Genomic DNA, 23,615 nt, shown 5'->3' with positions numbered 1-23,615 from the left:
TATTGTTGTTGTTGTTCAAAATAAGCTATCCTCGTGTCTCTAAGATAATTATTCCACACTAGCTGGGTGGGCTTCGGCGATGGTAATAGCATTCGATGGGGGAAGGATTAGTTGACATGAATGGGCGCAGTTTCTTGACGTGCAATGGCCTAGACACTCTACCTAGCCAGAAATGATCCACTGTCCCCTTCTCGGACAATAGCAATTATTGCGTCAGCGACAAGCTATATCCGGATTACATATTAGAGGATTCGAGTTTCAGCCAATGCAATAAAAGGCTCGTGTGCATCATGGACGTGATTATTGAGGCATGTGAATCATTTTTTCTGAAAAGGATTACCCTAAAATATGATGAAAAACATTCCCGTGCGAAAGTTGTGAGTAAGGCGATAACCGCTGCTTGTAAACTTGTAAAGTTGTTAAATTCATATTTTTCGGAGGGCCTGTGCAGTGTGCATGGACACAACATTAAAAACATCCCATAGCGTTCGTGGAAGATAGGTGTCAAACAAACTGTCTGCATTTCTCCACAAAGCTATACCTGGATGATAACAAATTACATATATTAAGGTGATAAACTAGCCGACGGTTATACTCAGCAGATATTATCTTCTGTGTCAAATGAAGAGCTCGTATTTTCTGATAGCTGCTCTTCTTCATATCCATGAAGGTATGCATTGAGCTCAATTGTCGCGCAGTCGATTTGAAGGCACTGTTAACCTCAATAGTGAGCAATTAACACATGCTGAGATACATAGCACTGACATGTCATCGAGAATTGATAGTCTTCCAGATGCCATATCTATTCGCTTCCAGTTATGTTTATGCATTCCTTCAATCTCCAATCACACTTTAATCATTCGCAGTCAGCATGAAAGCATCCAAGCGGGCCTACGATAAGTCAAGTAATCGTGGGCCCCGAGCCAAGTTTATGTGAATTGTAGGAGTCGAAAACACATCATTAACGACGCTTTGCAGATATACTGTAACCTAAAATTAGAAAATTTAATCTTAATCTACCAATGTCGAAATATGCGTGATAGTATGGTACAAGACTGACTTTTAACCATACTCTAGTGGTCATTAAATCACACCTGAATCTCAAAACCGAATTCCTTCGCCTGATATTACGGCATTGACATCTTTGAACTGAGAATTGCTGGTCCCCTGCTCACATACAGTTTTTAGTGGTATTGCACTCCACGTGATTTTGTAAGCCTACAGAATCGCAGGCTAATCCTATACAGACACCGCTGCCTGGTGAGATATTCAAGATGATCATCATTATAGCGTATCGACTAACCATTTCAGGACGCTGCGACTCACCCGCATTAGTCCGCGAAATGACTCTTACGGAAGCCTTCAAGCAGGACCTGGTATTTAACCACAATCTCAAAAGATCGGTCGTGTCTCCGCCATCCAGCAACATGATCATGCTGCATTGGGATAAAGAATTAGCGAGCGAAGCCAGCAAATTTGTTAAGTAAAAAACAAGCTTCAATTTACGCTCATGTATGCATATCCGAACCTCAGCATTTCCTTATGAGGAATCCTCGCTATTTCGGAGATTCGTGCTCCAAAACAAATCTGGGTGTGTTTGGCACTGTGAAATTTTTTAAATGGCCAGCTCTGGCAATCCTTGTATCTTTGATAAATTGTCTTTGAATTAGGTCACTGTAAAGGGAAAGAAAGGAACTTGACAGCAACACCAATATACATATATCGGTGACCAAGACGGGGTTTGCAAACTTTTGAGCTCGCGGGCTGCATTTCACATCTGAATTCATTCGCGGGCCGCACTATATAAAATGGGATTATAAACCAAAACGCAATATTAGTATTTGATTATAAGTGAGGACATGAAGATGATATATGTGCTTAAAACAAACAGACATGATGATATCGTACACCCGTCAGAAAGATAGTGGCGAGATTCCATAGGCTGGTTGACCTCAATAACCAATTTGTGAAAACTATAGAGATGAAAGTCTGTTGTCCCGATTCTTAGAACAGGATTGAAATTTAAATCTGTGAGCAGAAATCTGTTCATAGATTTACTAATTTCACTTTTGGTTCAGTTCCAAGACACACAATGCTCACAGAATCATAACCATAATAGCTTCAAACATGCTTCTACTATGTGTAGATAAATATAAATGACCCAATTGTACGCATAAAGAGATCGAATCTACCCAAGACACGCACTAATCGGTTTTTATTAGCAAATCACTGAAATAATTAAAACTGGAGTACATGACCAATCTGAAATACCATTCGTGATCCGAATTATGTCAATCTCGTTTAGGATTTCTATGATGTTTAGCAGTTGAGACCTTTCAAACGGTGTGGTCCTTGAGATCGGGCTGTCGCGCCAGAAATTAAACATAAAAATAAAATAGGAGGTATTTACCTTAGAACAGTGCTTCTCAAACTTTTTAGGACACCCCTCCCCCCTTAAGATGGCGAAATGATTTCGCGCCCCCTTATCTTCATATCACAAAAACGCAACCAGGTTGCAAGCAACCTAACGGAGTTTGATGGCATGGAAGATTACTACTATAGATGAGAGATTTTCAAATGTGAAATTCAGACTATACATACATAGCAACAATTATGAAATGGTTGGTAAAATGCGCAGAGTGCGTAAGAAAATTTCAGTTGAGCCCAGCTTCGCGCCCCACTTCTGATGCTTTCACGCACCCCAGTTTGAGAACCACTGTCTTAGAATGATCATGGTTAAATATACTAAGAAACAGTTTGATCAAGTCCTTGCATTATTTCGATTTTTAGTACGCATTTTATTAATATTTAAAAGAAAGTTTCTTTAAACTCTCGCGAGCCGCACAGAACGGTGTTGCGGGCCGCATGCGGCCCGCGGGCCGTAGTTTTCCCACCCCTGTACTAAGATATAGTCAAAAACGTAATTGATTCTTTTGTATTTCTCTTTTAAAATATCACATTATTCCTGTTGTGCATGACATAATGACTCGACTCCAACAGCGGTAGTTTCGCTTGGAACTGACTGGAGAGAGATCTTGAGATAGAAACCGATGAAACAACGAATGATATTTAGACCCCGCGTTGCCAAATTGGTCCTGGCTTTAGAGTCTAGACCCTGGATCAGTGTTTCGTAACCTTTTGAGCCCTAGTACCCCCTCTTTATTTGCAACACATCTTCTGATGTTACCTATATTAAAATCAAAAAAAAAACATTGACATGAAATCGTGCGTAGCGTGAAAATAATGTTTGATTTGAATAAATTAGCTTGGAAAATATTCCACTCTCTGTTGGCTTGCTAAGTAATTTGTGGCGCCAGTTCAGTGGTATTCGGATGTCGGAGCCGCATTTCAAACGTCACAGTGCGTATGGAGCCGCATGAAAAAACTCGAGTATGCTACAGAAAATTTAAAGGTAGCTAGCCTACCTATGGATCTCACCATCCTTTTAATTTAGAAGCATGCACACAGACTTCTATAGATACTATATAAGTTATTTTAGCATTGGTAAACGCGGATTGGCGAGTGCTATACATTGAAATTAACCGAAAATGCATACCATCCATACAATATACTATTATATCTTTATATGAAAGCTCTTCACTTCATACATTCCAGCACTTAAGCCCCAAGTTTGCGGGGGATTATATACTAAGTATGATATTGGACTTATTGCAATTTATATATACTTGATTATGAACCTTTATTTTTATGTTAGTACAATTTTGGCGAAATATACGCTTCGCAGAGACAATGAATAGAGGTCTAAGGCCAGCAGAATTCAAGATATATCCAAGAATTTTCTCTCGCGGTTTTCAGAAGCGGCCTTGGGCGGCTTTAGACAACACCAATATCCAGGATTGTAACCAAGTAAAAAGGTTCCGATGCACTAGTCAATTTCAATTTATAGTTTTGACTCGCGTCAAGTCGAGTCATTTACAATTGAGCACCGAGTCAAGTCCGAGTCCAAGTCTGCTAGTGGAGGGTCGAGTCCGAGTTATAGTATTTTGACTCGAGTCCATGTTCAGTTTTCAGTCCAATCCGGTTCAACCAATTTTTCCACTTTGCTCGGTTGGTATAGAATGGCTCGCATTCATAATATAGTACTTTTCCTTAGTTTTAACAGTTTCTGGCCCTATACTCCTAGTATTAGGACTGATAGACGAAATACCAATGATGTGGTAACTTTAGTATTCTTCTAAGTTACAATGAAATGTCTATCTTGTCCGAGTCATGTCTTGGTTCGAGTCATGCCCGATGACTCGAGTACAAGTCGAGTCATCAAACTCTAGCCCTTACAACCCTGCTAATATCCCTCATTTTTGCATTCATACAGAAATTGACTATAACTATTCATAGAAACAAACAACAACTGTCGTCTACTATACTGTTGTGGCATATTTAGAGTCAATCAGGGCCGCAAGAAGGTCGCCTTGAAGCCGCGGTTGGGAATCTAGTAGGGATGGTGTGAACCTCTGAAAGGTTCAGGTTCGTGTGAACGCGAACCTTTTTGAAAGGTTCTGTGTGAACGCGAACGTGAACCTCGTGACGTCACGTGACGTCATATTGCTGATTCCAGCCCTATATTTCAGTGAAGTGATAGCTTATATTATTGACCACATAATGCCACAATGCTGAAGTACATATTGATATTTTAAACGAATCCAAATGTATGAACTGGGGCAATCAAATGATATAATAGTCCCATGGAATCACTTTCTTTCGTCGCTTTGCCAAATATTTCGACGAGGACTTGCGATGAAATATACGCCTCAACGGTCTAGGCCAGACCGTACAATGTATTCGGCGTCTGAGTATTGCTATTGCTTGATATTGCTTGATATTGAGCGGGCTGTAAAACGGGTTTCTGTACTTGCTACCGCTATTACCCCATTAAAAATTTATGCAGCAGTAGCCAACACCCCAATCGCACGGATTTTTTTTATGATACAATAAACATATGAAATCAAGATTGACCCTATACTTCAGCTAGATTTTCACATTCGACAACGACATCAATTTCATTGATTGATTGAATAAGCATCATTCGCCAATTAGGCTACCTATACATACTGCGTGTACTGTATTTCGTCCTTGAAGTATGTGTGGTTGCGGGACAAACTCACAGCAGAGAGTCACTAAATACTCACAAACGGAGCAAACTTCTGTAACAAAACAAGTAAAATATTTGAGATTGGCGGGTGCATGCCCGTTTGGTGATGTTCATTATTATGCTGCCAGCGTCATGCATATAATGGTGCCAAGTTGAAATGCAAAGGATTTCAACCACAGATGTTATAATGACGTGAAAAATGGTAATCTATGAAAAAGGTTCGCAGTCCCGAACCTACCAAGGTTCGTATGTGAACGTGAACCTCTAAATTTCTGAGGTTCACACACAGAACGCGAACGTGAACCTCACGTTCACACCATCCCTGGAATCTAGTATCTAGCTCTGATTCCACAATGCATTTCGTACCCCCTGAAATTGGTTCTTCGTACTCCCAAGTAGTAAAATCATGATATAACACTTCGCTCCGGTAGCATCGTCACTCCAATGACATCTTTCGAATTACACCAATTGGGCGCTGATTATAGGACTATATAATTTTTCATGCTCAATTTCATGTGGAGCCAGTCAAATTCAGCACCCCTCCTACCGTGTCATCTTGATCTTTGCCGTAAGTTGCATACCGAGTATATATTTTACGTTTAGAAATTGTTCGTTCAAGCATTCCACTCCCCCTTTGCTATCGGCCTCGAACGGACAACTTGGAGAAAACCTGTATACGGGGGACGAATTCCGATTTTCGGATATTCCGTTCAGCGTCGTGAACGCGTGGTACAATGAGGTACTCGCAAAGTCGGTCAAAACAGTCATTGTTGTTGCTACAGTAGATGCAAGCGGAATGCTGTACATTTCCCGTCAACTATAAAAAGAAGCAACGGCTCTTGACACATTAAACTCCACCAAACAAGTTGTCTAGGAAGGTGTCACTACCTTGGTAAGAGGTGTCATGTACTTTTACTAAACAATTGCTGGTTGTAACTGTCTGGCATCGAGGCGAAATTTCAAGATGCATCCCCGCGGTGATCTTAGAATGACTAATAATGCAGTACATAAGCGGAATTGAGAAGTTGTACTGTATACGATGCAAATATAGCTAATTTCTCCGCTATCTATAGTCAGGGGTCTTCAACCGTTTTTAGTCCATGGCGCCTTTGAAAATTCTGAAAAATAAATGGCCACCAATTTTCTTCAATCTTTAAATTTCTCATCTGTTACTCATTAGTCAAATCTTCTGAACCTGAAAACATTGGGGCCAGCACACTTCTTTCTCGTGTAGATTTGTAAAGTCAAACTTGAGATAATATTCATCATACTTAGGCGGAGATAATAAAGTTGTTAGCTGATCCGGAAGAATGCTAATCGTGTGATTAAATACTGCTAATCGCGACGCATAAACTTGGAAAAGGTTAAGCGCGATGGTTATAGTCGAGGTGTCCCGCGTTTTCAATCAAGTGATGTTATTTGCTGCATCATAATGCGAAAACGCGTTATACATAATTCTACCTATTACAGTGGCAGTATCGTTATCAGCAGGCTGCCGATGACGATACTGTCACTGTAATAGGTAGAATCATGATCATCGCGAAATGAAAGTCGTGTCCAATCCGTACGGTACAGCTAAGAAACGGATTATGGAATATTAATATCTCTCTGCAATGACGGATACATAATTCGTTGATTGCTTAGTGAAGCCATTGCCTAAGACACAGTCGGCACGGTCATTATCGGAAATATTTGTGTGTAGCAATGGTACGCAGTGTACGCAGTTTACTATTTTAGTTGCAGTTTGTTTCGGAATGTTAAATCACGAGATTAACACTAACTTTATGCGCTGCGATCAACCAGTTTCCTTAATCCTGGGTTGGTAAATCCTGACAAACGCGATAATCGACTTTATTGCTCATCCAAGTTTATTATCTCCGCCCTTAGTAGGTGTAGCCTATGCGCAATTTTTTACTTTCCAAGTTTTCAATAGTAGTAAATATAAAAGTAAAACAAAAAAGTAAACCCAATATCAGGAAATAGCTTATTGCTGTACTAGTACCTTCTATAATTTTAATCTATTTATTTTGTTTTATTGAGACATTAGAGATGATAAATTATTTCCTGCCCTCCCTGACAAAGGCCCACAGGTTGGGAATCCCTGATGTACGATCAAGTACTACGTTATTCGTCGCGATTATTTGGCTACTATAGGCCCCGATTGGGATATATCCTAAATAAATTTCAAAGCCGCTTCCTGATTTAATCAAATCTCCTATGCAAATCGACAGTAGGCTTGAATAGTTTGCTTCCATGTACGCAATAACGCATTCGTAAAACCTCAACATACTTCATGAGTCATGACATAGCCTATAACGCACTGTCCAGAGTGTCCACTAATAATTTCGTGAATGATACAACTTGCTGACAACTGGAAATGATTCAAATATGTAGAAATCCTTTTGCTCAATCGTTACAAAGAGATACACATTCGAAGCACTTTAATTCCACTGCTCACTTGATGCTCAGGTCAATTTCTACGACATCAACAAGAATCCCACATGCCTACCTGGAAAGGAATGTGGACACTACACTCAGTTGGTTTGGGCCGAGACGACACATATTGGATGCGCAATTTCTGTTTGCAAGTGAGATCTTACTATGCGTATACACTATACATAAGTGGCGATTTGCATGAAACGTACTTACCTTTCAGCCAAATTCAAGATGCAAAGGGACGGACTCTGGTGGCCTGCATGTACGGACCCGCGGGAAACCAAGTGTGAGTAACCATAAATCATACTTGCTGGTATTCTCATTCCTTTATTACGCACAATAGCCTATATATTGCGTTGCAATGAGTAGATATAGGCGGATGTCGAAACGGCTATTGAAATCAATCAAACATATCCGCTTTGACATACTCTATTTGTATTTTTTACTAAAGTGCCTATGTTTGTAGAATACATTCATTTCTACTGAACAGTTTCGAAGCAAAACTACATGAATATATAACCCTTCTGAATTTAGGACGTATGGCAAGCTATAGCCTAAGCCAGGGGTGGGCAAACCTTTGAGCTCGCGGGCCGCATTCAACATCTGAATCCATTCGCGGGCCGCACTATATAAAATTGGGATTATAAACCGAACGCAATATTGGTATTTGATAATATAGTGACGGCATGACGACATGGAGATAATATATATGCTTATTTAAACCAACCAAACATTGGGTTGATGATATCGTGCACGCGTCAGACACAGTGGCGAGATTTTATAGGCTGGTCGACCTACTAAATTTTACTTACTAAATCCACTTTTGGTTCAATTCCAGGACACACAATGCTGACGGCATCATAATCATGTTAGCTTCAAACACGCTTTTACTATGTGTAGATAAAATATAAATAGCCTACCCTAATTCTACGCATACAGAGAACGAATCTACCTAAGACACGCGCGAATCGTTTTTTATAAGCTCATCACTGAAATAATTAAAAATGGAGAGGCCAATCTGAAATCACACTCGTGATCCGAATTATATCAATCTCATTTATGATTTCTGCGATGTTTAGCAGTTGACACCTATCAAACTGCGTGGGCCTTGAGGTCGGGCTGTCGCGCCAGATATTAAACATAAAATATAACATAGGAAGTATTTACCTTGAAACAGTGGTTCTCAAACGTTTTAAGATACGCCACCCCCCCCCCCCCCCCCCCCCTTATGACGGTGAAAGAGTTCGCCCCCTATCGTCATATCACAAATGCAATCAGGACGCTAGAAAACCTAATGGATAGTTTGATGGCATGGAAAGTTACGACTGTCCGTAAGAGATTATGAAATTCGGACTAAATACAGAGCCATAGTGATAAAGTGGGTGTAAGTCGCGCTCCAAAAATCAGCTGAGCTCAGCTTCGCGTCCCCCTAAAGATGCTTTCACGCCCCAAGGGGGGCTTGCCCCCAGTTTGAAAACCACTGTCTTGGAATTATCATGGTGAAATATACTAAGAAAGAGTTTAATCAAGTCCCTGCATGAACTCGAAATTTAGTACGTAATTTAGCAATATTTTTAATAAGTTTCCTTAGACTCTCGCGGGCCGTAGTTTGCCCACCCCTGGCCTAAGCTATAGATGTCCTTAGGTTAAAAGACATTGAGCCGCGGAACGCTGTGGATTGTTTTGAATTCAACGAGCATTATAATTACACTGACAGACGTAGAAGAATAGCTGTCACGTGATGATTGCAGAACGTCTGCTATTTAATTTCAGCACTTCGGATTCTACACAACTCCCACCGTACAAAGTCGGGGTTCCTTGTTCAGCTTGTCTGACTGATCATTCCTGGTGCGTTGCTGGTTTATGCTTCTAGTGACAGCAGCATGAATTATTGTATCGTGTTTCCTGCGCTTTAAAACAACGCTGATGATACTGAAAAAAAAACATTGGTGTAATTTCATCTCTCAGGGATATTAGTAGTGCGCAAACCTATTGCAGACAATTTCCGCACTGTTATTGCATAGTCGAAGGCTATACAACCGGGTTACCATATTTGGGAAATCTGAAAAGAGGACACTTCATCAAAAATTTCAAAACCGGAGGAAAATATGGTAATTTTTTCCACGGGGTCGGTTGACTAAAAAAAGCTCATCTCCGGTCAGCTCCTGAAATACCCGCCTGGGCGTTACTTCGGTGCTGAATTACGGCATCTCAGTCGATATTAGTCGTAAATTGGACCTAAATTCTGAAAATAGAGGACAAAATCTCAAAAAAGAGGACAAAAGGGCGTCCTCCGAGGATGCTTTCAATAAAGTCAAAAAGAAGACAAATCCTCTTAAAAGAGGACGTATGGTAACCTTACTATACAACAGCGTAAAAGGTTATAGGACCGTAGACACTCTGGCATTACCGCGCTGTATACGGTCGGGAGAGCGAGATATGATATTCTTTTTCGCCTGCACCATCGAGATGCTTTGACGGCAAAGATGCGAGACGGCCTTTATAGTAAGGTCATCTAGTCTGCACCCCCATTTTTTTTCTCCTCCATCCTATCCGCTAGCATGATAGCCGCGGATGCTAGTTTTGAGTCTTTGGTCTGAGCCAGCCGGGGATCGAACCCACGTCCGACCGATCAAGAAGCCGGACGCATCACCATTACGGTCTCTCGCTCGGTAAGGAGCGGGAGGGAGAAAGCTAAACCGGCTCTAAGTGACACGCTCAAGTAATTAGCAGATTGACTGTTGTAGTACCGATTGGACGGTTTGACTGGTTCTGTTGAACGTACTTTTCACGTGTATATTTACATACATACGACACATACATGCAACAGCATCGTTGTTCTTAGTAATTGAGTACCGGTATATGTTACAAAATAATCAAGAACCTTTACTCGAGACTCGTGAGTTCCTATAGTAGTAGTAGTTTTTGCCGTTGTTGTTGTTGTTGTTGTTGTTTTTGTTGTTTATTAAAAGAATAATTTGGCGCTTATCATGTGTTGGTCTTTTGTACCACGGTCAATAAGGGCGTAAGAAATGAAAAGCAGTCAATGATAGCGTACGTATTGGATAGAAGACGTAATATTTAAAAATAGCATTTGATCGAAACGAAAAAAAAAGATCAAGGCCAGAAAAAGGAAATTTCGGAGCGGTGGAAAATAAATCATTTCCGGCCATTCACAAATTACGGTTGTAGGACAACACAAATTCAATTGTGACTGGGATTATCTGGTACTCGGTGAGGAGAATTTCAAGGCGGAAATCAACATTCAATTCAGTACATTTAGCCATGAGGAAAGTACGATGGAAATCATATTTTTAGCAGGGGACCAAAAAATGTTGAGTGGTTTCCGGATACCGATCCTATAGTAGCGATCGAAATACCAGGAACTGTGTTTTATTAGCGAAGATATAGAATGTTACGGTAGACTGGATGTTCGATATTGACGACAAGACTCTTGCTATACGCAGTACGCACTGAGGATTAGTTTTCGCTGCAGCAGTATACATTTGGAATTCCAAAGTAGAAGGCAATCGAATCATGTTTTTATGAAAGAGGATACCTTTTCAATGAGTTACTTTCTCTTCACTAGACTGCATAATAATTTATACAGCGTGGTGCGTCTCGGACTGAGTTGATTCGGAAATGGTCCACATAAAACTGTTATGTCTAAACAAGATTTCGAGCCTAACGGAATCCATATGGTAACATACCGAGTCGATAAAGTACATTATCAATATCACTCCAAACCCTACTCTTTTTAAAGTGTTGCGAAATTCATTAGTGGTCTACAATATCAGTGCTTTTCACATTTTTGAGCTTCGTTCGCACTTTTTGTGGAAAATAAATTTCATTCGCACAGACTAACCGAAAATTGTGATACAAAAAGAGGATGAAGATCGGCTACTTAAGAATATATTCTGTTCAGATGTGCAACAAATTGACTACAGTAGTTTCGGCCATCAAGTATCTCGTTAAAAAAGGCAACGGTTTTCCCTCGTGTTGATTTCAACTATTTCACTAAAACCCTTCTCGGTCAAACAAGTTGTTGGATTTTGTGCCAGAACGTCTACTAGTGTTAGGATGGCCAGGTCTTAAGAACTGTTCTGCACTCCAATCCCAAATACAGCGTATTTTCCGCGAGAGAATCGTGAGAGAGATTGAGAGACGACGCAAAGGTCCCGAAGGCTCGAGCTCGCCGAAAGGATGAAAAATGCACATGTTTCAGTTGCGGCTTTTGCCTGATGTCTTGGAAAACAAGCTTCAAAACATTCAAGGCGAGTAGGCACATTAGAGCCCCTCCCTTTTGTGGTCTTATATGACACGTTGCTCGAACTTGTTTTCTGTTTTTCTTTCCGATATCCCATTTTCTGTAAAGGGGAAGAGCAAACAAAGTCATGTTACCGTATGTTCGACTTTTCAGCTCAGTCTAACTTGTAAGTTCGTAACAGCTCAATAACCTTTCATTAACCAATATAATCCGCTCCTTGGACCACGACAAAAATCAGAATTTTAGTGGCCTCTCGCGACCTGATCCTCAGACATTAAAAGAATGCATTTTATATATTGCAGTAGTATGCTACGGTTTTATGGACATGTATGACATACAGAACGTACCACAATTGTACCCGCTGCCAGCGCCATTGATGGAGTAGCCCGAAGTTGGAATGCAATAAATTTCAACCAATGATGTTGTAATAAAGTGAAAATGGTAATATATGAAAAAGGTTCACAATGCAGAACCTACCAAGGTTCGTTTGTGAACGTGAACCTTTAAATTTACGAGGTTTACACACATAACGCGAACGTTAACCTCACGTTCACACCATCCATACTCGTTACCCAAAGCAAAGACACTGAACTTGAGGGGGGGAGATAATAAAATTAGCTTATCCGGGAGAATGCTAATCATGTGATTAAAAACTGTTAATCGGGACCCATTTAAGGCGGTGATAATAAAGTTAGCTGATCCGAAAGAATGCTAATCGCGTTATTAAATACTGCTAATCACGACGCATGAAGTTCGAGAAGGTTACGCGCGGTGTTTAGCAGAGATGAGCGGATTTGAAATTTCTATGTCCTAATCCAATCCAAATCCGAACCTTCAAATCCAATCCAAATCCTAATCCATTAATTTTTGATATTCAAGACCATGTCCAATCCTAATTCGATTCCAACTGGAAATTCATTCTGTGGCGAGATAGCGCAGTGGTATAATCCGCGGCTGCAACACCAATGGGTGCGGGTTCGAGTCCGACCGAGGTCGACTTCCGAATTCCGATATCTAAGTGTTGGAGGTTTACCTAGGCTCCTCCTCGCCACTTCATCCGCGTCAGCGGTGTCTTACAAAAGCCTAGAGGTGGGCCGTGCTATAAGTCGGCAGTTACGGAAAAATAAGAAGAATATCGGCCTGGTGTAAATGACCATAGTAGTCGACAAACACCATGAATACCCCAAAACAAACAAACTGGAAATTCAGAAAAAATACCAATTTATGCAAGGGAGGGAATCGAAAATTTTCTTTCTCAACCAACGATTCACTTGATTCAAGATAACTTAGTAACCATAAGTACATTAATAACTGATCTGAATAAAGTTTGTCGCCATTCGCCACACGACATTTCAATCTCCCAGAAAATAGGTAAATCCAATCCAAATCCTAATCCGTTCTGAAAAAAATGTCTAATCCAAATCCAATCCAAATCCGACAAAATTTCACAAATCCTGTTTTTTCAAAACCTAATCCTAATCCATGCTCATCTCTGGTGTTTAGTCCCGGTGACCCGAGTTTTCAATCAAGTGGCGTTTTCTGTTACATCATAATGCGAATATGCGTTATACATATAGGCTACTAGTTGTTGAATGGAACTAGAGATCCCACAATCTCCATAATGAAACAGCAGCATGCTAATGCCGACACTGCCACTGTAATAGGTAGAATTATCATCATCGCGAAATGAAAGTCGTGTCAAATTGGTACGGTACAGCTAAGAAAATGCGATTAAAGGGGCACTGCGCTCTAAAAATGATGTGGTCTCAAATTGAAGGTAAAAACGAACAAAAATTTTTGGCCGCGGCCATTTCCTTCAGAACGCCACCGTAATGGAGCTGCAATTTATTGAAATTTCCACAAGACCAGCTGCCGCGGCTGTTTAACCCGTTACATGGCACGATATCTTCACCGTCGCACTTGCTCGACGCGATTAGGCAGTCACGCAGAGAACGAATTTTAGATAGTTGTTAGCCGATGTTATGAAGGAAATGTGTCTAAGTTTCGTTCTCTGCGTGACTGCCTTATCGCGTCGAGCAAGTGCGACGATGAAGACATCGTGCCATGTAACGGGTTAAGCAGCCGCGGCAGCTGGTCTTGTAAAAATTTCGATAAATTGCAGCTCCATTACGGAGGCGTTCTGAAGGAAATGGCTGCGGCCAAAATTTTTGTTCGTTTTTACCTTCAATTTGAGACCACATCATTTTTAGAGCGCAGTGCCCCTTTATCACTAACTCTATGCGCCGCGATCAACCAGCTTACTTAATCCTGGGTTGATAAATCCTGACGAACGCGCTAATCGACTTCACTGGTAATCCAACTTTATTATCTTCGCCTTAAGAAATGCACTGTCGTGGCGCACCAATCCTAAACAGGCGATTAGCGCCACTGTCATTGATGTGTAATAAAAATAATAATATTAACAATACTAACAATACAAACAATCCTGATGGGAGGCCAAGAAATAACGACATGTAACAAAGGGATTAATAAAAACCGGAAGATGCATCATGATTAATATTGTGCCCAACATTTTCTAAGACACCCCTCCATCAGCTCTACGGGTTAATCTGATCACGTGAGCTGAGAATGAATAAAGTTTTGTCAGTAATATGTTATACTACCAACATTTTCGACGAAATCCATTCAAGGGGCAAAATTATCGCGCTCCACGTGACTACGAACGGAATTCTAGTATCTTTTCTTGACATTTATACTCGCGATTTGGGTACATATATTATATATTGTAAGCCTGCCGGGATGTTTTGCTTCTATAATAAGAAAATTTACGCAAAGCATATCTCAAGAAATAAGTGAAGGCACAGAACACCGCAAGGGCTCTCCGCGGTGTTTAGTTCCCAGTAGCAAATTTTATATGAGTATTTGTCCATGGGCCATGGCGACTCCCCGCTGGAATGCGGTCGTATTGTATATGTAATCGAAATGCGGCTTTCTGCGTTGTTGGTGTATTATGTGGTCAGGGGTGTACGAGTTTTGAGAAAATGTTAAAAGGGTGTACCACGACGAAAAAGGTTGAAGAGCACTGCATTAGGTGACGTTTAAACAGTCAGCATATGTACTTCAGTATTGTGGCCTGAGTCGTCGCTACTGCTAGTTATCATGTATAGGCCTGCCGCATTGATATATTACTTTACGCAAATGTAGAGTTAGAATTAGCACTATGACGTCGTGTGACGTCATAAGTTCGCGTTCACACAGAACCTTTCAAAAAGGTTCACATTCACACGAGCTATGAACCTTTCAAGGGTTCGCACCATCCCTAAAGTAGGCTACATTTCATGCAAAAGTTCACAGTACAAAATTGACTATGAGACTTGTTATGAGATCCAGACCCCTCTACGTACAGGTGTTTCTATTACACCAGGATTGTCGAGGGTGCCGAATTGGGAATGGCCATGACGCAAAATCAGGCGACCATTTACCATGTTTCACCGGTGTCAATTAATCTAGCAAGCGCAACACGCCGAGTCTAATACGGACATTTCCGTTTTAACAGGAAGCGTCCGTGTGGGTCTGAACCTTCGTTGTGTGTTGACATGTTACAGCGACTTCCATCACATACCTCGAATGAATATTTCGTTTACCTGTAATTTCATAAAACCCTTAGATCCGCAAGCTGACACGCTAGTAGGCCTAGGTCTTGTACACAGTGCTTAACAGTAGGATTCCTTAAACGGCAATATGTTCACAAACCTTTGATGTGTTGAGTTGGATGAATACGGCAATCACGGATCCGCCGCTCAACACAGAGTATATTCTATTCTATGGTATAAGCGGGGTCTCAATGCTGTGTAGACTTTAAGCGGCTGGACCAGAGCTCTCAAACACGTGGCCCGCGAGACCATTTTGTGCGGCCCGCCACGACATTTTGGATTTCGAAGTATTCGACAATATTTGGCTACAATTTTTATTTGCGAACCTAAAATTCGCTCTAAAACTACTCAACACGCCAGAAACTACTCATCAAACGCAATGGAGAATTACCTATTACGTGACATTACTTCTTTATGATGGATAAACATGTTGATGATTCGTACTGGAAATTGTGATTTGAACTTAGAACGTAGTCGTGATGTCTGCTATCCTCTTTAATCCCTTTGCAATCCAATATTTCGAGGCTCGCGATGTCGGGTGCTGCATTGGAGCTCGCGAGTGATATTGGTTGCTGGTGCGAAAACAACGTGAATTTGAGGATTTTGAGAAGGGGTCCGAGCCCCTAACCCTGATTACGTCACTGTCTTGACCTCTCAAAGTCTTGTTTATACCGCCACGAGAATAATTATTCTGGCCCTGATGAAATTTACTAACAAGTTGTTGCAATATTGATAAAATAAGTAAAAAAATAAATATTTGGCAAAGAGCCAAATATAATACCCAAAAGACCCATAGGTATATCGTATATATCGCACATTTCGTTTATTTAACGGTTATATTTACAGTTTAGTTTTGTCTGTATGTACCCTACGTGTAAGCGATACAATTTATAGCAAAACCCTTAAATAAAAATTCGTACACGTGGCGCACAATATGTTCAAACTCAGATATTAAACTTTGCAATCCTATGGGAACGTGAATAACCAAATGAAAATTGTTCAGTTAGCTTGAAAAAATGCTTAAAACTTACAGTTCGACGCGACACAGTGGTCAGAATAGGCAACACGAATCTCAAAACCCATGTGAAGGTTCTGGAATCATATAAGCAATATCGGAATGGTGTAAAACTGGCGAGGACAATCTACAGCGCGCGAATGCCTCAGGAAACGGTATTAAAATGTTGATAAAATGCACAGTAAAAATCTAATTACAGCAGCGACTTCGTTAAATTTCACCTTAATATATTTCACCATGATATCGATATGTTGTGGTAGTATACGTCACGTACAGCGGCGTATGCATGGGAGTTTTGGGGGTTCGACATCGGCATCACGTCTTCTGAAATGACAATTCTATCTCTAATATTTTAAGCTCATTTGCAATTAAGCCATTAGTATCATTTTGTTGCGTTTTGAAAATTTGCGAGTCCGCAAAGGCTTGCAAATTATGTAAGTGTTTTCCAAGTTCAATAAAAACCATTGATATAATCGTCGTTTATTCAAATTAATAGCATTAAAGGTTGTACAAGAATATGCACAGCACAGTACAAACGGCCTATAAAATTGAAAATTGAATTGAATTGAGTGTGGTATTATAAAATTAATGCCGTCGCGTGTCGCGGTCTTGGTCTGTATAAACAAGTTTGAACATATCATGGTTCTGATTTTGCATGACAGAATGAATGACGAATGAATGAAAATCTCAGGTATAGGACGCTATGTATTACGTGCTCCATCGCGGCTTGGAATTGTAATGAAATAGTCAATGGACATGATTCACTCTTCCCTTCACGGATAATAGAAATTATTACGTCACCGACAAGCAACATCCGGATTGCATATTCGTAGACAATTCATGTTCAAACCCAACGCAATAAAATTCTCGTGTGCATGACGTACGTGATTATTGAGGCATGTGAATCATCTTTTTCTGAATATGATAAACCTATTATTGAAAAACAGATACGTGCAAAAGTTCCGAATAAGGCTATTTCCTCTGCTTGTAAACTTGTAGCTGGTAATTTTCTATTTTTCTGAAGACCTGTGAATGGGCGCACGTTTAAAACATCCCACCACTTTCGTGGAAGTTAGGTGTCAAACAAACGGCCTGAATTTCTCCACATAGCTGCCCGACACTGGGATGATAACAAATAACATATATAAAAGTGTTATTAGACTGGCCAAAGGTTATACTCGGCATACACTCTTCTCCTGTGCGAAATGAAGATCTCGTACTTTCTGATAGCGGCTATCCTTCATATTCATGAAGGTATGTATATTGAACGCAATTATCGTGCAGTCGATTTGAGGATGATTTTAACTATAATAGTAAGTATAATTATACGAATGCTGCGAAACATAGCACTGACATGTCATCGAGAATTGATAATTTTCCAGATGTATTATCAATTTGTTTTTAATCAGGTTTATAAACTGCTTATACATACTATGAGCTGGAGCAATGGAGCAATCACCTTCAGTCTCCAATCAAATTTTAATGATTCGCAGTCAGCAAGAAAGTAGCCAAGTTTATGTGAATTGGAGGAGCCAAAAAACACATCAATAACGACGTGGCTTTACAGATAGACTGTAACCAAAAATTAGTAACTTTATTCTCAATCTACCAAAGTCGAAATATGTGTGACAGTGCGGTGCAGGACTGACTTTTAACCGGACTCTAGTGGCGATTAAATCACACCAGAATTAGGGCATTGAAATCTTTCAACTGAGAAATTAGTCCCCTTCTCCCATGCAGTTTTTAGCAGTATCGCACTGTACACGATTATACAGGCCTACAGAATTGCACGCTAAATTCAATCCCATACAAGACCCCATTGCTTTTTGGGATATTCAGGGTGATCATCATCATCGCATTTCGATTACCCATTTCAGGACGCTGTGACTCTCCCTCATTAGTCTACGAAATGACTCTTACCGAAGCCTTCAAGCATGACCTGGTATTTTACCACAATCTCAAAAGATCGACTGTGTCTCCGACATCTGGCAACATGATCATGCTGCATTGGGACAACGAATTAGCGAAAGAAGCCAGCAAGTTTGTTAGGTAATATACAAGCTTATGTGATTGCATATCCGAAACTCCGCGATTCCTTGTGATGAATCCTCGCAATTTTGGATATTCGTTCTCGAGCACAAATCGTCGGAGTGTTTAGCGCTGTGAAATTTACTTAGATGACATATTTGACAAACTTTGTATTAAAATTAAAAAGACCACTGACATAAAATCGCCCGTTGCGAGAAAATAATTTTGCGTTGAATAAATTGGCCAATAACATACTCCACTCTTTGTTGGTTTGCAAAGCAGTTTTGGCTCTCGATAGCGTATAGGCCCAAGTCAACAATGCACCTCGTACCCTCTGATTTGGTGTTACGTACCCCCAAGGGGTCTTCTGGCTACTGGTTAGGAACCCCTGCCTTAGATGATTCTCCGAGCATAGCCCAACGATACTGCATGCGAATAAAGTTTCTCTGAGCGCCAAGAACTAACCCCGGTTTTATTTTAAAAATTAAAGATAAGCTGGTCAGAAGATCATGATAGTACACTTCGTTCCAGTCACATCGTCACTCCAATCACATATGTCGATTGACACCACGTGTACGGTGATTAGGACTACTACACTCTGTTATGCTCAATTTCATGTTCGCCCGAACTAGAACCAATCGAATTCAGCCCTCTTACCATAGTGTCCTATATGGTGTCGACACAGGCAAATCTCACGCCTCAGTGAAATTGTATCACGTCACACTTTCCATTTGGCTACAGGCAATTTGACGGTCATTTTTGACCGGCTTGACGAGCATTAAATTTGGTAAAACGGGTATCAATCGAAAGCTGACTCTCCACTGATTACGAAAATACCAATTTTATTCCGCTCGTGGCCCTGGAACTCCCACAATCAGTTACGAATTTTTCATTTATGGAGATGGGCATTGAGACGCAACAATGCTGTCTGGCGAAACGAGAGAGTAGCTCAGGACGTAACAATGCTGTCTGGTCAAACGAGAGAGTAGCTCAATGCGTCCCAATGCCAATCTCCAAAACAATGAAAAATTCGCGGCTGATTGTGGGAGTTCCAGGGACACGAGCGGAATAAAATTTATATTTCCGTAATCAGTGCAGAGTCAGCTTTCGATTGATACCCGTTTTACCAAATTCAATGCTCGTCAAGGCGGTCAAAAATGACCGTCAAATTGCCTGTAGCCAAATGGAAATTGTACGTGATACAATTTCACTGAGGCGTGAGATTTGCCTGTGTCGACACCATATAGGACACTATGCTCTTACCGTGTCACCTTGACTCTTTGGCGAAGTTACATGCGGAGTATGTGATTTTACGTTTAGAAAATGTTCGTTCAAGCATTCCACTCCACCGTTGCAGTCGGCCGCGTACGGGCAACTTGGAGAGAACCTTTACGCAGGGGATGAATTCCGATTTTCGGCTATTCCGTTCGGCGTCGTGAACGCGTGGTACAATGAGGTACTCGCAAATTTGACTGAAGTAGCCATTGGTGTTGCTAGAGTAGATGCAAGCGTACATTTTTAGAAAATAAATCCTTTTTTCAATCGTCTGCTTTCTTGGTTTCATTGACTCATTAGCGAAAACTGTGGAACTTATAACATTGGGGCTCGTACACTTCTTTCCCATGTAGATATGTAAAGCCTAGTTTAAGATAACTTTCATCACACTTCCTTCTTTAAGCAAGGGTAGCCTTTGCGCTACTTTTCACTTTTCAATTTTTCAATATTCCAAAATCTAAATGTAAAACAAATAAAGTAAACTCAAGATCCTGAAATAGCTTATTCCTGCATTAGTATCTTTATAAAATTTTGATTTATTTCTTTTGTTTTAAAGGAGAGATTGGAGATAATAGAGATGACAATTTATTTCCTGCCCGCCTTGACAAAGGTCCACACGTTGGGAACCACTGCTAAACGCCAAAACACTATGTTATACGTCGATATTAGTTGGCTATACTATATACTCTAAATGCGATTTGTGTCAAATTTATTTCATAGTCGCTTACTGATTTTACGAAATCTTCGGTTTCAATCGCCAGTGGACATGAATAGCTTTGTTTCCATGTACGCATTCGTAAAACCTCAAGATATAGGCTACTTCATGACATAGCCTACCACGCACTGTCACGATAATCTCATGAATGATACAGCTTGCTGATAACTCGAAATGATTCGAATATGAAGAAATACTTTTGCTCATTCAATACAACACATTCGATACATTTCATTCAATACACATTCGAAACCCTTTAGTTTCACTGCTCACTTGCTGCTCAGGTCAATTTCTACGACATCTACAAAAATCCCACATGCCTACCTGGAAAGGAATGTGGACACTACACTCAGTTGGTTTGGGCCGATACGACCCATATTGGATGCGCAATTTCTGTTTGCAAGTGAGATCATACTATGCGTATACACAAGTGGCCATTTGCATGAAACATGCTTTACGTTTCAGCCAAATTCAACATGGAAGCGGACGGACTCTGGTGGCCTGCATGTACGGACCCGCTGGAAACCAATTGTGAGTTGGAACGATATCTTGGACTACCATAAAACATACTTGCTGCTATTCTCATCCGTTTACTACACGCAACTTAGATATATTGCGTTCCAATGAGCAGATAGGCGGATGTCGAAACGACTATTGAAATCCATCAAACATATCCACCTTGACCTACTTTACCTGTATTATTTACTCAAATGGGTATGTTTGTAGAATACATCCACTTCTACTGAATAGTTTCGAAGCAAAACTACATGAATATGACACTTCTGAATTAAGGACGCGTGGCAATGGCAACCTTAAGCTGTAAATGTTTTAGAATAAAAGACATTAATCCGCGGAACGTTGTGGACTGTTTTGAATTTAACGAGTAATATAATTACACTGAGACGTAGAAAAATGGGTGTCACTGTCTCGTGCTGATTACAGAACGTATTCCCTTTCAGCACTCCGGATTTGACACAACTCCCACCGTACAAAGTCGGAGTTCCTTGTTCAGCTTGTCCGAGTGATCATTTCTGGTGCGTTGCTGGCTTGTGCTTTTAGTGACAACAGCGTCTACCGTTGTCTCATGTTTCCTGCGTTTTAAAATAACGCTGATGATATTGGAATAAAATATTGATGTAATTTCATCTCTCAAGATTATTAGTACATTGTGCAGATCTATTCGAGTCAATTGCTGCTTAGTTATCGCATGAGAAGGGCTATACAATAACGTAAATGTTATAGGACCGTAGACACTCTTGGATCATAGTACTATAAGGTCGGAGGCGAGGATGTAGCATTTCAGCACAGAGGCTCCGCTAAACGGGCTTCAAATTCCACGATCACTAGCTAAGGACAGTGAAATATATTAGCGGATTGAATGTTAGTACGGATTGGCCAGTTTAACTGGAAGTGTTGCATTGTTGCTTATACATTGAACAGCGTACACTGTACAATGTACTGTAGGGCTGTTCAGAAATAACATTTTTAGGATTCGAGCCATTCAATGACTAAATTGTCAGGTTACCCTAAAAACGCTACACACCAAATATGGTTTAATTCAAACAAGTATAAGCCGCCGCAGAGGCAATAAAATTTTTAATTTATTGGGGGAAAATTATAAAAACATATTTTTTTCCGTCAATCCCATGAAATTGTTGAGTTCTCTTCAAAGACGATGCAAAACGGATTTGACGCAATTCCAACTAGTAGACGCGGAGTTATTTTGCGTTTTTCGTTGATAATTCCCGGATTATCCAACAATCAATTTTTTTAATTTTCCCTAATAAATTAAGAATCTCAATTGGCTCTGCGGCGGCTTATATTTGTTAGAATTGAACCAAATTTGGTGTGCAGCGTTTATTTTAGGATAACCTGACAATTTGATCAGTGAATGGGTGAAATCCGGAAAAAAGTTATTTTTGAACAGCCCTACTGTACTGTGTACGCTTCCCATCGTCCCGTCGTCATCTGAGTATATGAGTAAATGTTACTATGACGAATCTCGTGCGGTCCTAGCCGTAATCGAGAGACCGGGAACTGTAATTTATCAGCGGAGATATAGAGTGCAAAGGTAGACTGAACGTTAGGATATTGACGACAAGGCTATTGCTATATGTTCCAAGGATTAGGTATGGCAACAGCGTCATATGATTGGAATGTAAAAGTAGAAAGCCATCGAACGATATTATATGAGAGTGCATAATTTTTCAATGGGTTGCTCTCAGTCCTCACTAATGCATTTGCACTGCGTGATACGTCTTATACGTGCAGTACACCATAAGACTGAATTGAAAATACCGTTGATTATTACAATTTGAAATGGGACACGCTAACCCTAACGCATAAAATTGCTATGTCTAAACGGAATTTTGAGTCTCATGGAAACCAAATGATACGGCATGGTTTCACATAAGAGATCGACATTGTTTGATCGGAAGAAGATAAGCATATGTTATTATTATCTGCCAAAGGTTGATATCAGATTCCTAGAACATCTAATCATTGGATGAATCCGAATTAACTACATATAAATGTCTGGAGCAGTGTTTCTGCACCTTCAGAGCGCTCTTACCCTTGATCTTTGCATAAATTTCTCGTATGAATGTGACTGGCAGCTTTCCGTAAACATGCATTTCGTGGTATTTCCAGCGTGAATCTCACACCTCCGTGTCCATCTGCGTGGTCATAGTAATATTATTTGAGCCGATGTCAACTACACAGCATGTCACGATTCATACCGTGGCACGCACCAGTACCTAGGGTTGCATTTAAAACGAAAATCAATATAAAACAAACATGATTAAAAGATGCCCCTTAAAACATGTTTTGTCGTGTGTTTTGTGTGTTTTGTCATGGCGTCACGAATCTTTGATTGTGACGACACAGTGGATAGTCGTTTGCAATTGAAAATATTGGGTAAATACATGACTCCTTTGACCAACAGGGTTTCCGACCACTGCCATAAACAGACCAAAAATATCTTTCACAAGGACTATACATCGTTATACAGCATTTTGTACGGTCGTCGGTCATCCTAATCAGAACACCCGTCCCAATGATCTATATCTACTTGCTATAACTGTTGAACCGACGACGATTTCGAGGTTTCCAGCCACCCCATATCGTATACCCCGACTATATCGGATGCAAATCAT

General features: G+C 40.4%; 2 protein-coding genes across 2 annotated transcripts; both read left to right on the top strand.

Moving 5' to 3' along the window:
- Window positions 1–525: 525 nt before the first annotated feature.
- Window positions 526–9,508, top strand: LOC145448057 (cysteine-rich secretory protein 2-like). Its single transcript, XM_080326386.1, has 6 exons — window positions 526–670; window positions 1,312–1,483; window positions 5,714–5,849; window positions 7,580–7,698; window positions 7,767–7,832; window positions 9,320–9,508. The coding sequence occupies exons 1-6, from the start codon at window positions 622–624 to the stop codon at window positions 9,417–9,419; spliced, it is 642 nt and encodes a 213-aa protein (XP_080182512.1). The 5' UTR covers window positions 526–621; the 3' UTR covers window positions 9,420–9,508.
- Window positions 9,509–17,579: 8,071 nt separating this feature from the next.
- On the top strand, window positions 17,580–21,605 carry LOC145448961 (cysteine-rich venom protein pseudechetoxin-like). The gene is made up of 6 exons (XM_080327423.1): window positions 17,580–17,696; window positions 18,320–18,491; window positions 19,791–19,926; window positions 20,745–20,863; window positions 20,926–20,991; window positions 21,420–21,605. Exons 1-6 carry the CDS (start codon window positions 17,648–17,650, stop codon window positions 21,517–21,519), a joined length of 642 nt encoding a protein of 213 aa, XP_080183549.1. The 5' UTR covers window positions 17,580–17,647; the 3' UTR covers window positions 21,520–21,605.
- The last annotated feature ends 2,010 nt before the right edge of the window (window positions 21,606–23,615 follow it).

Source organism: Botryllus schlosseri, chromosome 10, assembly GCF_051294905.1.
Source record: "Botryllus schlosseri isolate E-star chromosome 10, Bs_hap1, whole genome shotgun sequence".
Classification (NCBI taxonomy): Eukaryota; Metazoa; Chordata; class Ascidiacea; order Stolidobranchia; family Styelidae; genus Botryllus; species Botryllus schlosseri.
Note: the sequence above shows the minus strand (reverse complement) of the source record. Positions and strands in the feature narration are given on the sequence as shown.